This window comes from Nerophis ophidion, linkage group LG10, assembly GCF_033978795.1.
Source record: "Nerophis ophidion isolate RoL-2023_Sa linkage group LG10, RoL_Noph_v1.0, whole genome shotgun sequence".
NCBI classification, from domain to species: Eukaryota; Metazoa; Chordata; class Actinopteri; order Syngnathiformes; family Syngnathidae; genus Nerophis; species Nerophis ophidion.
This window is the reverse complement of record NC_084620.1, coordinates 34,254,355-34,271,931: the sequence shown is the minus strand read 5'-3', so window position 1 is coordinate 34,271,931 and position 17,577 is coordinate 34,254,355. Positions and strand designations below refer to the sequence as shown.

General features: G+C 36.9%; 1 protein-coding gene across 1 annotated transcript in view; it reads right to left on the bottom strand.

Annotated features, from left to right (window-relative positions):
- LOC133560717 (collagen alpha-1(XXV) chain) overlaps positions 1-17,577 on the bottom strand; it is a 337,729-nt gene that overhangs the window by 7,153 nt on the left and 312,999 nt on the right. The window contains exons 35-38 of the mRNA XM_061913555.1: positions 14,307-14,333; positions 14,030-14,083; positions 9,023-9,100; positions 1,851-1,889 (exon numbers count right to left, since the gene is read on the bottom strand). Of these exons, the coding sequence (XP_061769539.1) occupies positions 1,851-1,889; positions 9,023-9,100; positions 14,030-14,083; positions 14,307-14,333 (198 nt within the window). The remainder of the gene's footprint in view (positions 1-1,850; positions 1,890-9,022; positions 9,101-14,029; positions 14,084-14,306; positions 14,334-17,577) is intronic.

The window sequence follows — 17,577 nt, the reverse complement described above, 5'->3', positions numbered from 1 at the left end:
TGTTGAACGACTAAAGCTCTACATAAAACAAGAATGGGAAAGAATTCCACTTTCAAAGCTTCAACAATTAGTTTCCTCATTTCCCAAACGTTTATTGAGTGTTGTTAAAAGAAAAAGTGATGTAACACAGTGGTGAACATGCCCTTTCCCAACTACTTTGGCACTTGTTGCAGCCATGAAATTCTAATTTTGCAAAAAAAACAAAGTTTATGAGTTTGAACATCAAATATTTTGTCTTTGTAGTGCATTTAATTGAATATGGGTTGAAAAAGATTTGCAAATCATTGTATTCCGTTTATATTTACATCTAACACAATTTCCCAACTCATATGGAAACAGATTTTGTACTTTTTGAGAGATTAATGTGAGATGGCAACCCTTTCCAAAATGATATACATCTATACATGTTTGAGGAGATTGGTCCTGGGAGCAGGAAGTGCCAAACGGCCATTGCTGGCATTCCTAGTGTCATGAACATGTGTGTTAGTTGATTTTAAAAACTGTTTGTAAAAGTAATCTGGTGATTGATCCAACATGATAGTTCTAAAGAACATAAGGAGAGTACAATGCATATTTTGTTCAACAGACAACCAGGGCAAGCGTGAATGCATGAATGCATGTGCGTGATGGGACGTGAATGGTGGATTGTGCTCCCACGTCACAAAATGGGGCGGACACTACCCACCAGTAGGTCGATACAGTATTGATAATTAATAATTTGGTGAAAAACAACGCGGTTGACTCCGAAACGAGCGGACATTCGGGGTCCGTGGCACGACTTTTTATCGGAATGCGTATATCAGTGGTTCACAAATGGGGGTACGCGTACCCCTGGGGGTACTTGAAGGTATGCCAAGGGGTATGTGAGATTTTTTTTTTAAGTATTCTAAAAATAGCAACAATTATTTATAAATATATTTAATGAATAATACAACAACAAAATATGAATGTAAGTTCATAAACTGTGAAAATAAAATACAACAATGCAATATTCAGTGTTGACAGCTAGATTTTTTGTGGACATGTTCCATAAATATTGATGTTAAAAATGTATTTTTTTGTGAAGAAACGTTTAGAATTAAGTTCATGAATCCAGATGGCTCTCTATTACAATCCCCAAAGAGGGCACTTTAAGTTGATGATTACTTCTATGTGTAGAAATCTTTATTTATAATTGAATCACTTGTTTATTTTTCAACAAGTTTTTAGTTATTTTTATATAATTTTTACCAAATAGTTCAAGAAAGACCACTACAAATTAGCAATATTTTGCACTGTTATACAATTTAATATGTTCAGAAACTGATTGCTTTGCTTTGCTCTGATTAAGAGGTACTTGAATTAAAAAAATGTTCACAGGGAGTACATCACTGAAAAAAGGTTGAGAACCACTGGCGTATATCAAATTGTACCTGTATATTTTTTACCCAACAGTTTGTCTTTTTTAAGCTTTTAATAAGGACTTGGGGTGCATTAAAATGGTAATTTGTGAAGAAAATAAATGCACACCCAGCAGTAACAGAACCAATGTTGAAATATCATTAAGAAGCTAACTACTCAACATGCATTAGTAGCACTGATGAGTTTATTGTAATCTGCAAGTTTCACACCCAAATGAATGGATGCTAAACACTTATTTTTCAAATGCAGTTTTGTTGAATTAATTAAAAAAAAAAATACAATAAGATATTGCCGACTCCCACAGATGTTAAAGAAAATGAGTTTTGAGCGAATTTGAGACCGCCGAAGACGGAAGTTATTAAATTTTGTAGCGACTATTACACAAATAGAGGCGGTAATTGGAGCATTTACAGTATTCTAACTACTAGTGGTCGGTTTGCCTTTCTTACCTTCTGCCAGCAGCCGGGCATTGGTAATCCATCAGGGCCCTGTGTGGGTGAGAAACGCACAATGAAGACTGAAACAGCACTGGAAATGCTAAATTGTTAGTTGCCTTTTAAAATCCTGAAACGCTATCTTAGCAATAGAGCTTAAGTATTTTTTGTTAGACAACACAACCACACTAATTAATTCAAATGTATGCATATAAAACTCGCACTGTCGATCCCGCCAAGTAAATTAACATTAAATGTTAGCCACTCTAGTTGTGTTGAAAAAAATAAACACTGTCAACAAATTTGAGTATCATTGACTTAAATGACACAAGATAGCGTGACAATACATCAAATTTTGTGGTATATAGTTACAAAAGTATTTGCTCGCTTGTTAATTGCTAATCCACTGAACTAGCATAGCATAATTGCAGTAATTTTCATCGCACTCCATCCGTTTTAAATTTTTGCTGACTTCTGCTAAAGCTATTACAAAAATAATAATGCACGTGCTTTCAAAGTGCTTGGATAAACTTTTGTAATATTAGAACACTTTACTTATTCCCAAGTAAAGCAAGCGTAAGTAGTAAACATAACCAACTGTTAGAATAATCATGTATATATATATATATATATTATCACACAACTTTAGTATGTTTGAAGTCCGTTGCTATAGTTATTAGCTATTGTGCTCAAGCTGCATTTTTTCTATCTATGCAAGGACCAAACTTCTTGTCTGAGGGGTGGCCTCAGCCGCAGATGTTATCTTTGTTTTAGCCCGCTAACAGCTAAGGACTTCAAGGACCTCAACGAAGAAAAGATGACAACACGCACACGAAGCAGAAACGAGGAAATCACAAGTTGTGCATACTGGACCTGCTTTGCATAATATATGTGACCACTCCTTTTAGAGGCGGATTCAGTGATGTTGACTATGGAACTCCTGAATAAATAGAGGGACGGGGGAGCTGAAACTTAGAGCATAGGGCGAGACTGTGACTAAGTGTGCAGATCCATGCGTTTTCCTCATGAACTCTGTCTCTGCATGATTCCTTGCTTCTTGTCTGTTTAATAGTTGTCATCAGTGTTTGAACCTGACACCAACCGGAGTCAAAGCTCAAATGCAAAGGGCAGCTTCAGATTAGAATGATGAACGATGTTGATGGATAAAAGTGTAGATCTCGACCATTCCAAGTTATTAGTACTTTAATTAACAAGTTGTAAAAAATAAAAAGTTAAATGCTTATTTTTGTTGAAAAACTGTCATAGAGTTGGCAACATAGGTGATGACTTTTGGCACATGCGCAATGGGTAATGGCAATTCTTAATGATAGACACCATAACCACGCTAATTACTAACATATTTGCTGGTTTACATATTTGAAACTTCCAAACTGTGGCAAACATAACGCTTGGTAGATTGGTCCTGCTAGTTAAATTGGCATATTACCGCAAATGTGAGCCATTCTAGCTATGTTGAAAACAGTCACACGCCATATCCTACTTCTAAAATCCTTGTAATCGCTACAAAACATGTTTCCATGTACATCATGCAAGTTATTTTCCAGGTATTCTATCTCTCAAGTTGACGCCATAACACACAAAACTGCAATAAAGCATAACAAATGACATTTTGTAAATATAATTATTGATTGTTTTTACTTTAATGTAAACAATATACTGCAATGCATGCAGACAATACACAGCACAACAACCATGCAAGTGTCTAATGTTACGGTGCACGAAGCGCACCATAACACAAAAGTCTAAACATGAATAATACATAAATGTAAATGTGGCTCACTGCTGACAACCTTTATTCCCCTGCAATTTGATGGATTAAATAGTAAACAGCTCCACATGTATATATTACTTAAAGTCATTAAATGTTGGTTTAACATCCTGGCAGCAACACCATAGACAGTAATCTCCCCCTTTTGACGAGACGGTCTGGCCCAATTGGTACAAGGGCAGGGAGTTAATAGTAGAATTTACAGTGGTTAATAGTAGCAGGTAGTGGGAAGGGGAGTCAAGTGGATAGATCTGTTAGCGTCAGGTTGAAACAGGATTTGGGATTTTTGGTTTTTACTGGAGGTATGAAAGGGGATTGCGTTATAGGAACAAGGAAATATGTACTCTTTTTTGGGATATCTAAATTTACATTTGTAGAAAAAAGGCTGCTTGCAGTCAGGAGGTTAGTGGCATGCAGTGGATGTTTATGTGACAGGATGACAAAATAATAATAATACCGTAAATTCCCCAATTAACACCTTTCATAGGATGACTCATTAAGAGCCTGGTCGACCAAAGGTTTGCTTGTACAAACCCTGTTTCCAATTGAGTTGGGAAATTGTGTTAGATGTAAATATAAATGGAATACAACTATTTGCCAATAATTTTCAACCCATATTCAGTTAAATATGCTACAAAGACAACATATTTGATGTTCACACTGATAGACATTTTTTTGTTTGCAAATAATCATTACTTTAGAATTTGATGCCGGCAACACGTGACAAAGAAGTTGGGAAAGGTGGCAATAAATACTGATAAAGTTGAGGAATGCTCATCAAACACTTATTTGGAACATCCCACAGGTGTGCAGGCTAATTGGGAACAGGTGGGTGCCATTAGGGGAATAAAAGTAGCTTCCATGAAATGCTAAGTAATTCACAAACAAGGATGGGGTGAGGGTCACCATTTTGTAAGCAAAATGCTGAACAGTTTTAGAACAACTTTTTACCAAATCATCAAAAGGTTCAGAGAATCTGGAGAAATCACTGCACGTACGCGATGATATTACAGACTTTTGATCATTCGGGCAGTACTGCATCAAAAACCGACATCAGTGTGTAAAGGATATCATCACATGGGGTCAGGAAAACTTCATAAAACCACTATCAGTAACTACAGTTGGTCGCTACATCTGTGAGTGCAAGTTAAAACTCTACTATGCAAAGCAAAACCCATTTATCAACAATACCCAGAAACACAGCCGGCTTCGCTGGGCCCGAGATCATCTAAGATGGACTGATGCAAAGTGGAAAAGTGTTCTGTGGTCTGACGAGTCCACATTTCAAATTATATTTGGAAACTGTGGACGTGGTGTCCTCTGAAACAAAGAGGAAAACAACCAACTGAAATTGTTATAGGCGCAAAATTCGAAAGCCAGGATCTGTGATGGTATGGGGGTGTATTAGTGCCCAAGGGATGGGAAACTTACACATTTGTGAAGGCACCATTAATGCTGAATTGTCCACACAGGTTTTGGAGCAACATATGTTGTCATCCAAGCAACTTTATCATGGACGCCCCTGTTTATTTCAGCAAGACAATGCCAAGCCATGTGTTACAACAGCGTGGCTTCATAGTAAAAGAGTGCGGGTACTTTCCTGGCCTGCCTGCAGTCCAGACATGTCTCCCATCGAAAATGTGTGGCGCATTATGAAGCGTAAAATACGACAGCGGAGACCCCAGACTGTTGAACGACTGAAGCTGTACATCAAGCAAGAATGGGAAAGAATTCCACTTTCAAAGCTTCAACAATTAGTTTCCTCAGTTCCAAAACGTTTATTGAGTGTTGTTAAAAGAAAAGGTGATGTAACACAGTGGTGAACATGCCCTTTCCCAACTACTTTGGCACGTGTTGCAGCCATGAAAGTCCAAGTTATATATTATTTGCAAAAAAAAAACAAAGTTTGTGTTTGAACATCAAACATCTTTTCTTTGTAGTGCATTCAATTGAATCTGGGTTGAAAAGGATTTGCAAATCATCACATTCCGTTTATATTTACATCTAACACAATTGCCCAACTCATATGGAAACAGGGTTTGTATTAAAACACGGTCAAACTTCAGAGCACACGCAAAGCCAATCTACTAAGCTGTGCGCTGAGGACTGTGTCCCCGAATGAGAAAAAATAGAGAGTGCAATCCACTTAGCGTGTCTGTCTTCATGGGTATGCATAATATATGCTGATTTTTAGAACAGCCACAATACTGGGAGGAGGCAATGCAAATCCAATAATTTAGCAGCTGTAATGCCATTGGCCAATTCTGAAACTGTTTGCACTTCTGTATTTAGCACGTTGGGAAAGTACGGGCAACCACCATTAAGTCATAAACTAAATTCCATTGATTTGTTTTAATATCTGCTCAAGTTTTTATTCTTCTGGAAACATGCATTTTATGGCATTTGGATCATTCTAGAAATCTTCAACATGCTAAAGCAGGTTCTGTAGTCTCGAATGCGCTTCTACAGTATACTGTCCAGAAAAGGTGGTACATATTATATTTGTGTGTTGTTGGGTTCTACGGTTTACCGGTATTGGTTTAGTACCGCGATACTAATGAATCATATTCTGTACTGTACTGAGCATGTTCGGCAGCGTACAATCACAGAGTACTTACAAACAGACAATGTATGTAGACAGAAATGGGAGAACGGACACGTTTTGGCTTAAAAAGTAGCGATAAAGGTGAAGTTATAACACTGAAATGCCCTCAGGAAGAAGTGCTTTAAGACATGGCTAGCTAACTAGCAGCTAAAGTTCAGCCACAGTCAGCAGTGTTTTAGCTACTTCTAAATCACTAAGCCTTGCCTCCATGACGATAAATAAAGTAAGTTTCTTACAAGTATCATCCCTGCAGGACGAGTAATAGCTAAACATGCTTCACTACATAACGTAGCTCCCCGGCGTCACCGCTAATGACACCCATCATGAGTGTAAACAAATCTACACCTGACATCCACTGTAATGATACCAAGTACAGGAGCGTATCTCGTCGATACTGCTATGATTACTTCAATATTTGTTAGCAACACAAAATCTGTTGTCGTTTTTTTTAAATTTTTATATATTTTGTTTATAAACTCAGGAAATATGTCCCTGGACACATGAGGACTTTGAATATGACCAATGTATGTCCCAAGAACTACTTGGTATCGGAATGATACCTACATTTTTGGTATCATCCAAAACTAATGTAAAGTATCCAAACAACAGAAGAATAAGTGATTATTATATTTTATAATATAATAATCAGTAATAATTTAACAGAAGTGAAGTGAAGTGAATTATATTTATATAGCGCTTTTTTGTCAAGTGACTCGAAGCGCTTTACATAGTGAAACCCAATATCTAAGTTATATTTAAAACCAGTGTGGGTGGCACTGGGAGCAGGTGAGTAAAGTGTCTTGCCCAAGGACGCAACGGCAGTGACTAGGAAGTGGCAAACAGGTGCAAGCGGGGATCGAACCTAAAACCCTCAAGTTGCTGGCACGGCCGCTCTACCAGCCGAGCTATACCGCCCCGTGTAGAAAGAACATGTTAAAATAAAAAATAACCAGATATTAACGATAAATAAACAAGTAGATTAATAATTAATTTTATACCGTTTGTTTTTGACAAAATAATAGAATGATAAATGACACAAAATGTAACTACATACATCAGCAGCTAAATTAGGAGCCTTTGTTTGCTTCCTTACTACTAAAAGACAAGTTGTCTTGTATGTTCACTATTTTATTTAAGGACAAACTTGCAATAAGAAACATACAATCAAGAAAATAAGTATTTGAACACCCTGCTATTTTGCAAGTTCTCCCACTTAGAAATCATGCAGGGGTCTGAAATTTTCACAGTGGGTGCATGTCACTAAAAGTGACATGAGACGAGGCATCACACGCACATCTTCAAAATGTTTGCCTTAAAATCTGGAAAAACGAGGAGCTTTATCACGAGTGTCAATAGAAATCTTTATGTTTCAGCCTGCGATAATTCCGTTTCCAACTAGTCAAACAAGCGATAAGTTGTAATTTTTCTTGTAAGTTAGCACCTCCTTTTCCATCCTTTGTAAATCATTTCCATCCTGTGTAACTGAGCCACTTTATGGAACACTTTCCCTTGTGGATCTATACAGTTTGTCTGAGTCTAAGTCTATATGGCAGGGGTAGGGAACCTATGGCTCGCGAGCCAGTAGTGGCTCTTTTGATGACTGCATCGGGCTCTCGGATAAATCTGAGCTGACATTGCTTGACACGAGAAATAATGAATAATTCCGCTTGTTATCACAGTGTTAAAAATAACCTTCAAAATATAAAACATTCTCATGCTTTTTTATGTTCAAGAAGTTGCGTTAATGGTAAGAAGTAATGTATTTATTATTGGTTAGTGTGGGGCTTGCCCTCCAGGGGGTTCTTCAGACCACCAAGCACCGACATGAGAGCCTGTTTCAGGGTTAAAATATTATTTTATTTTCCAATAAGTCTCTCAGTTGCTTTCCAGCCACTGTTTTTCTCTCTTTTGTTCTCGCTCGCGCTCTGGCTCCAGCCCCAACCCCGTCCCTCCTCCTGGCTGCTGCTTATAACAGAGCGACAGGTCTGTAGCTAATTTCGAGGCCAGTCCTGGCAACACCCTGCTTTGCTGCAGGCCCGCAAGCCACGCCCCCTCCACAATTAGCTTCAGAATAACAATGTTATTACAAAGAATAAAGACCTATTATACTCTAGAAATGTTGGTCTTACTTAAAAATGCACACGTTTAGTTGTGTTTGGTGTTAAAAAAATATTATATGGCTCTTACGGAAATACATTTTAAAATATTTGGCTTCTTGGCTCTCTCAGTCAAAAAGGTTCCCGACCCCTGCTATATGCTAACATTTGCCCTGTTATAACGTCATTAGTGCCAGTAAAAACATAATTTGCAGTGTTGTAGTAGGATCACTCTCTCTCACAAACACATTCACTATTGTTGTAAGGCAAGACTAAGAACAAAAAAAAAAAGCTATTAAAAAAATTAGGAGTTACTTTTTTCACTGAATACTTACAACACATTTGTACTGGAGTCGTATTCTTTTGAAGTAACAATATATGTCTACCTCTGGTTGTATATAATAAGTTTCCACATTATCGCCAATTAGAGCATTTACTGTAACACACAAAAGATGGAATAATATCCAAACAAAGTGATCAAAGAGAGATCCATTTTCCTTCACATTTTCTCCCTCAAGCCAAACCAATTAAAGTTCAAATAAATAACTTTTTATTTAAAATAACAGCCTCGCTCCATTCATCTTCTGTGCAGTTTTGGCTATAATTAGAGCAGTTACGGTAATAATGAGTGTTTTGGGTGGAAAGGTGTCATGCGAGGGTGAGTGAGTGCCGAGTGGAAAAGAGAGGAATACTGTACCAATTGGCATGGGGCATCCAGCCCGTCCAGACCTGGCTGCCCTGGTTCCCCCTTTTCACCCTTAAATCCCCGGAAACCCTGTTTGCAAAGATGACCTAGGAGTGTTACTGGGAGAGAGGTGGACCACCCTTCACACACGACAAGGAGGGGCTACCTTGCGAGCAAGCCTTCGCCATCATCTACTTTTATATGCTAGGGCAACTATAGCTGGGCATCGCTGTAATAGCTACAAAGCAGACCCCTCCTTGGTTGGGGGAGTCCACCCTGACTTGTGACATACCAATGGGCAGGGTGCATCTAATCCAGGGGCACCCTGTTCTCCTTTCTCGCCCTTAGGCCCTTTTTTCCCCTTCTTTCCCTTCTCCCCCTGTGGATACAACCAAGTGGTTAAACATCACTTAGAACACTGCTATTAGGAGGAGGAGAGGGGTGATTAAAGCCCACCAAGGACAGGTGGGGGTGGGGGTGGGGTTAGATAAAGTAAGGGTAATATTAAGCTTTGAAGGGCACGAAGGAAGAGAAAGTGTAGCAGGGGAGATACCTCCAATTTTCTTACAGGACATGCATACTCTATACAAAACATATTCATCAAGGTGTGTTCACACTTGCAATCTGCAAAGCGGAAAATGATAACTCTTTAACAAGTTGCACAATAAAAAGCCTTGTTAGTATCAGCCAAATGTGCACAACAACATTAACTTGGTAGCCACACTAAATATAAATAAAAAAAGATATGTAGTCATGAAAATTCAGTGTGTGAATTATATTTATATAGCGATTTTTTCTCGTGACTCAAAGCACTTTTACATAGTAAAACCCAATATCTAAGTCACATTTAAACCGGTGTGGGTGGCACTGGGAGTAGGTGGGTAAAATGTCTTGCCCCAGGACACAACGGCAGTGACTAGGATGGCAGAAGCGGGGATCGAACCAGGAACCCTCAAGTTGGTGGCATGGCCTCTTTACCAACCGAACTATACCGCCCCACCAAGTATTAATAAAAAAGGATATGTAGTCCTGTAAATTTAGACTGGTTTTAATACTTCCTGCACGTTATCCTGGGTAGCTTTGACACCCCCCATTAAGTTGTTTTGTTTTTTTCAAATTTAATTCCAAACTCACTTTCAATTTAGTTAAGGTTCTAATCTAATTTTAATAGGTTTTTATGAAAATTATATTTTAATTTAATTTCATTGTAATTAAAACATTAATACGGCACTGCGATAGGGTGGAGACTTGTCCCGTCCAAAGGCAAAACCTAGTAACTCACTTCTAGCTGATTTTGAGAAAACAAGGGAAAACCAATCTATTTTGATGCTGTCTTACAAAGATCTACAAAGTCATCAAACGTACAGATGTTTTCTTGAGCTTTCATTTTCTTGCCGATTGAGCCATGGATTGAATCTGCTCTGATGAACGTGTGCCCTTTCTCCAGATATTTTATCACAATCTCAGGTGGGCCCCATTCTGCGTTTGCACATTGGCCAAGAGCCGTGTATAGCGTCCAGTTTTTATTTTGACCTCCACAGTTATCTGCCCTAAAGAGTATGCAAGGGGAAGAATCAAGAACAATACATTTAATGAAGGTGCTTGCAACGTCCTGGGCCAATCTTCCAAATATCCCCTCGTGCCAAAATATCACATAATCAGGTTGACCGTTGGCCCCCATTCGTGCAAATGTCTCATTAAAGACAATAAGGCGACTGACAAAGAAGCTCCAATTGGTCCCTTGAGATACTAGGTTTTTCTGTTGTATCTACGCGGTTATGTGGTAGTTGCTAGGTCCTGCCATGCCCGTAACAGCTTACCTACGGAACAAATTACAATATCGCATACACCAATGTAAAGCATATCACCTAGGAACTCCAAAATTATTAGCAGCTCAGTTTTGACCAACATTTAGTCACTAGGTTTTGCCTTTGGACAGGAGACTTGTCCAGGGTGTACACCGCCTTACCCCAATTGCAGGTGGGATAGGCTCCAGCCACCGCAGAGGAACAAGCAGTAGAAAATGAATGAATCAATAAAACATTAATAGATATTGTAATTTCACTATTCATTTAATTTTCCTTAAATTTTTATTTACATTTATTTAATTTGTGAAGTGAATTATATTTATATAGCGCTTTTCTCTAGTGACTCAAAGCAGTTTTACATATTCAAACCCGATATCTAAGTTACATTTAAACCCTTGTGGTTGGCACTGGGAGCAGGTGGGTAAAGTGTCTTGACCCAGGACACAAAGGCAGTGACTAGGGTGGCGGAAGCGGGGATCGAACCTGGAACCCTCAAGTTGCTGGCAGGGCCTCTCTACCAACCGAGCTATACCGCCCCACCAAGTATTAATAAAAAATGATATGTATTCCTGTAAATTTAGGCTGGTTTTAATATTTCCTGCACGTTATCCTGGGTAGCTTTGACACCCCCCATTAATTTGTTTTGTTTTTTTTCAAATTTAATTCCAAACTCACTTTCAATTTAGTGAAGGTTCTAATCTAATTTTAATAGCTTTTTCTGAAAATTACATTTTAATTTAATTTTATTGTAATAAAAACATTAATACGGCACTGCAATAGGGTGGAGACTTGTCCAGGGTGTACACCGCCTTCCGCCCAAATGCAGGTGGGATAGGCTTCAGCCACCGCAGAGGGACAAGCAGTAGAAAATGAATGAATCAATAAAACATTAATAAATATTGTAATTTTACTATTCATGTAATTTTCCTTACATTTTTATTTACATTTAATTAATCTGTGAAGTGAAGTGAATTAGATTTGTATAGCGCTTTTCTCTAGTGACTCAAAGCAGTTTTACATAGTGAAACCCAATATCTAAGTTACATTTAACCAGTGTGGGTGGCACTGGGAGCCGGTGGGTAAAGTGTCTTGCCCAAGGGCACAACGGCAGTGACTAGGATGGCGGAAGCAGGGATCAAACCTGGAACCTTCAAGTTGCTGGCACAGCCACTCTACCAATCGAGCTATACCGCCCCACCAAGTATAAATAAAAAATAATAAGTTATCCTGTAAATATAGACTGGTTTTAATATTTTCTGCACGTTATCCTGGGTAGCTTTGACATCCTCCATTTATACGTTTTTTTGTTTTTTTTTCCTATTTAATTCCAAACTCACTTTCAATTTAATTTAGGTTCTAATCTAATTTTAATCGCCTTTTCTGCAAATTATATTTGAATTTTATTTCATTGTAATTAAAATATTAACACGGCCCTGCAATGAGGTGGCAACCTTCCCAAATGCAGCTAGGATAGGCTCCGGCCAACCCAGAGGGACAAGCAGTAGAAAAGGAATTAATCAATAAAACATTAATAAATAATTGTAATTTCATTATTCATGTAATTTTACTTACATTTTTTACATTTATTTAATTGAACTATACTTTGAACCTAACTTGTTTTACTTTTCACTGTAATTAGATATTTTATTAAATTTTTGATAAAGTGTTTACTAAGTACAAAATACACATTTATTTCATCCATACATTCATTTTCTAGATAATCTTATTTATCTCTCTATATTAAATACAACTTACTTCACTAATTATTATTTATTTATTTTTTAAATGTTTTTAGTTATGGAGTATATTGTGAATAAATTGAGAATAGGAAGTGAACAAAAGTTTTAGCAACTGCTATGTGAAAAAAAAAGCGGTGGGATCAAATAAACTCTGCTTCTTCCTACTAGTTTTCGAACATTTTGAATAGAGATACGGCAAATTGTGATGTATCATGTTGTATGCATGCATGTTCCAAATAAACACAAACTCCACTCAAAATTAAATTAATATACCATATTTTTCGGACTGTAAGTCGCAGTTTTTTTCATAGTTTGGCAGCTTATACTTAGGAGCGACTTGTGTCTGTAATTATTAACACATTACCATAAAATATCAAATAATATTATTTAGCTCATGCACGTAAGAGACTAGACTTATAAGATTTCATCGGATTTATCGATTAGGAGTGACAGATTGTTTGGTAAACGTATAGCATGTTCTAAATGTTATAGTCATTTGAATGACTCTTACCATAATATGTTACGTTAACATACCAGGCACCTTCTCAGTTGGTTATTCATGCGTCATATAACGTACACTTATTCAGACTGTTGTTCACTATTCTTTGTTTATTTTAAATTGCCTTTCAAATGTTTATTCTTGGTGTTGGGTTGTATCAAATAAATTTCCCCTAAAAATGCGACTTACACTCCAGTGCGACTTACATATGTTTTTTCCCTTCTTTATTATGCATTTTCGGCAGGTGCGACTTATACTCCGGAGCAATTTATACTCCAAAAAATATGGTAAGAGATTGAATGAAGCTTTTACCCTTAGTCTTTAATGTTATTTTAACAGTAGAAATTAGTTTATTTTAAAATTGACCAAGACCTTCCTCTTCAAGTGGCTAATGGTGTTTGGACTTCATCAAACGGACCCAAATATCCAATAACTTGTAAAGTTTTCTCATTTAAGTGTGAACACTGCAAGAAAATGTTACATTTGTATCTTGTTATAATCTCACACCCCAAAAAATGGTGTTTAGACTTCATCAAACGGACCCAAATATCCAATAACTTGTAAAGTTTTCTCATTTAAGTGTGAACACTGCAAGAAAATGTTACATTTGTATCTTGTTATAATCTCACACCCCAAAAATCCCAATATGAATCAAACAGAGAGTGCACACTTATATAACTAGTGTTAGAACAAGCAAAAGGCAAGATTAGTGCAAGTTGGAAGTGAAGCCAGGATGCATGGAGACAATCAAACATGGACTCCACTGTAAGAGCCTGCTGTCAATGGACTTTGGTGGACATGGCGATGGTTTGCTGATGATGATGGACTAGTGAGGAGCTCGATGATGAAGACACAACAAGTCCTACGTCTTATTATTAAAAACATTACAGCCTAACGTCCATTGACACCAGTCCCCTATTGCTATTCCAGATTGTACTATAGAAGAAGTGCAACACATCTACTGTACTTCTACCTTTTCTCCTCTTTCCCCAACGTCGCCTTTCTCTCCTCCTAAACCCTGCAACCCCTGGAAGAGGGCAATTTTATTAACTCATGAAGAAGAAGACAAAAAATATGCAAAATGTGTGGAATGAAGTTATGGAATGAAAATGTTTTTTTTGGTGTGGGGGGAATTCTACCTGATTGGATAAAGCGACTTTTAGTCATTGCTTCTTTACATAAATATATTATTATTAACATAATTAATTGTGTCCTGTGTCCGTCCGTGGTCAGGAAATAACAAAACTTACATCCAAGCCTGGCGTTCCTGCAGCTCCCTGCAAATAAACAAAATAAAAGAGTTAAGTTGTGTAATTTTTAGTGGATAGTAAATCTATTCTGCTATCCAAGCTGTAGACATTGTCACTTGAAAAGTGATAAAATAGTCAAAATGCTGAAATGCTTGGGTCGTTGTCACTTTTGGGTAGGACCAGTCAAAAGTTTTGAGACACATTCTTGTGTTATTTATTTGGAAAGCATAACTTTTATGACCAGTACAGTATTATTATACGAAACACACACACCTATGATCAAATTGTCTTTAAACACAAACTCACAGGTTTTGTTCGGCCCGTGTGATGAGTTTGCCAAGTATAAAAATTAGCTGCTTTTTATTTTTTTGGAACGAAAGAAACTGCTGTTCTAAATGTGTCCACTGGATTTCACAGTAGCAATTCTGTTAGGCAAGCAAACGGTTTATACCGGGGCCAAGCAAGAGGTACACAGTAGAGGGGGACTGTGGATCCCTTTTGCTCGACCCAAATTAATCTTAAAACCTCCCGTTTTATGTCTTTTGCTTCGAACACATCGTCATTTGGCACCCTCGTTGCCCCAAAATGTCTCCGTCCAACACGAGAAAGGTGAACTTAAGGCTTTTGAAAAGTTTTTACCTCTGTTTCTTACGGTTTGTTGAGTTAGCACTGGATTGATACGTGGACATGACAAAGGAGGTATTTGATACCTAGAAGAGTTTACATGTTGTGTTTTTGTTCAATCTCAGAAAGATTGTGACTTAAGGGCTTTGTAGATACACTGAGACCAAGTCTAAGCTCATTGTGTTTTTGAAGCTGCACCAATTTCCTCAGAATGTTCTACAAATTTGAAGTGTTTTGTCCAGAGGATTATTTTTTTGATTTGTACATTTTCAGAATGTGCTTGTTCTATTTTTGGCCAAAGTAAAACGAATAAAACAAATTGAAGGTGTCTTTATTTTTAAGTTATCATGCCATGATTTTACCATTCTGGCCCACTTGGGAGTAGATTTTGCTCCATGCGGCCCCTGAGCCAAAATGATTTTGACACCCCTGGTCTAGTCAAAAGTTTGGAGACTCTTCATAATTTCATAGGATGCAAAAGTGTGTCTAAACTTTGTGTTAAAATAATTGTTTCTAAGTTATCACAAAAACTTTGTGTTACACTGAGTGCCTGGTGAGAAGCAAAAGCTGTCGTTGGAACCTACCGAGAGTAAGGCTCGTAAAACTCCACTGTGTAGGGGGGAAGCAAGATGAAGGTGTTCCTGTTTCTTTCATGTTTTATAATCAAACAGAAGGATATTGTCTGACCCAAGGATTATAAAAGCCAAAAGGAAGCAGGACCAGTATTCCCTCCAGGCGACTATTTCAACTGTTTTACGAACGTCTTTTTGAACTGTTTTACGAAACTCTTTTTGAACTCGTTTACAACCTTTTCTGTGAAATGTCTACGACCTTTTCTTTTGAACTGTTCTGTGACCAAAGGCAACGCTGTTCACGACCCACTTCCCTCTGGAAGCAGCTGTGGATATGTGGTCAGAGAAAATCCAAATAAAGGAAGGAGGCATACAATCTCCCCTTAATTGAGCCAAATCGAATTCTGTCTCTGTTTGATTCTTTGCTTCTTGTCTTGTTTAATAGATGTCATCAGTGTTTGAACCTGACACTTTGAGTTGAGTTGAGTTTGAGTTTATTTCGAACATGCAAGCATACACATGATAAATCACAATTTCCAGTTTCTCTTATCAACATGTTCGAAACGGAGTATAAAGAATCAGAGCTTATTAAATCCTACCCCTTTTCTTTTACATAACAGTTGCTAAAACTTTTGTTCACTTCCTGTTCTCAATGTATTCACAATATACTCCATAAGTATCACAATAAGAGTAAATAAATACATATTGGTGAAGTAAGTTATATTCCATACGATGAGATAAGTAAGGTTATTTTAAAAAAGAAAGAATGGATGGATGAATACATTCAGAATGTTTATCATGAATCTTCTTTTTTGTACTTTGTAAACACTAAGTTTGAAGAGTTTCTTGATCATGTTAGTACATTGATTGCTTTGCTTAATCCATTCCATAATTTAATTCCACATACTGATATACTGAAGGTCTTAAGTGCTGTACGTGCTTACAAATGTTTTTATTAAATTTTTCTCTTGGATTATATTTCTCCTCTTTTGTTGAGAAGAATTGTTGTATATTCTTGGGTAGCATGTTATAGTTTGCTTTGTGTATAATTTTAGCTGTTTGCAAATTCACTATGTTGTGGAATTTCAGTATCTTTGATTCAATAAATAAAGGCTTTGTATGTTCTCTTTATCCAACTTTATATATTATTCTAACTGATCTTTTTTGTAACACTGTTAGTGAAAGAAGTGTACTTTTGTAATTATTTCCCCATATTTCTACACAGTAACTCAGATATGGTAACACTAGTGAGCAGTAGAGAATATAAAGTGATTTTTGGTCTAGAACATATTTGACTTAATTCATTATTGACGTGTTTCTTGCTACTTTATGTTGTATATTTCTTTTATGAGGTTTCCAGTTCAATTTATCATCAATCATTATACCTACAAATTTGGTTTCATTTACTCTTTCATTTTCTATTCGGTCTATTTGTATTTGTGTTTGATCTTCTCTTCTACTATTACCAAATAGCATTATTTTTGTTTTACTGAGATTCAACGATAGTCTGTTTTTGTCAAACCATCTTTTTAATTTGTAAATTTTTTCTGTTATTATTTGTATTATCGTCTGTGTGTTATCTCCTGAACAAAACACTGTTTTATCATCCGCAAATAAATACTAACTTTAAATCTCTTGAAACTTTACAAATGTCATTTATATAGAGATTGAACAATTTAGGTCCTAGTATTGATCCCTGAGGTACACCACAGAATATATTTAGCGTTGTAGAAGTGTGTTCGCCTAGCTTCACGTATTGTTTCCTGTTCGTTAGATAACTTCTTATCCAGTTTAAGACTAATCCTCTGATGCCATATTGTTCTATTTTTTTTATTAAAATATTGTGATTAATTGTGTCAAATGCTTTAGTTAGATCCATAAAGACTGCTGCCGCACATTTTTGACTATCTATTGCATTGGTAATTTCTTTTGTAATTTCAATTAAAGCCATGGAAGTTGAAACATTAGCTCTGTATCCATATTGGTTCTCTTTGAGAATTCTATTTTTATTTATGAAACTTTCTAATCTGTTATTCAACAGTTTTTCAATGATTTTAGAAAATTGTGGAAGTAAA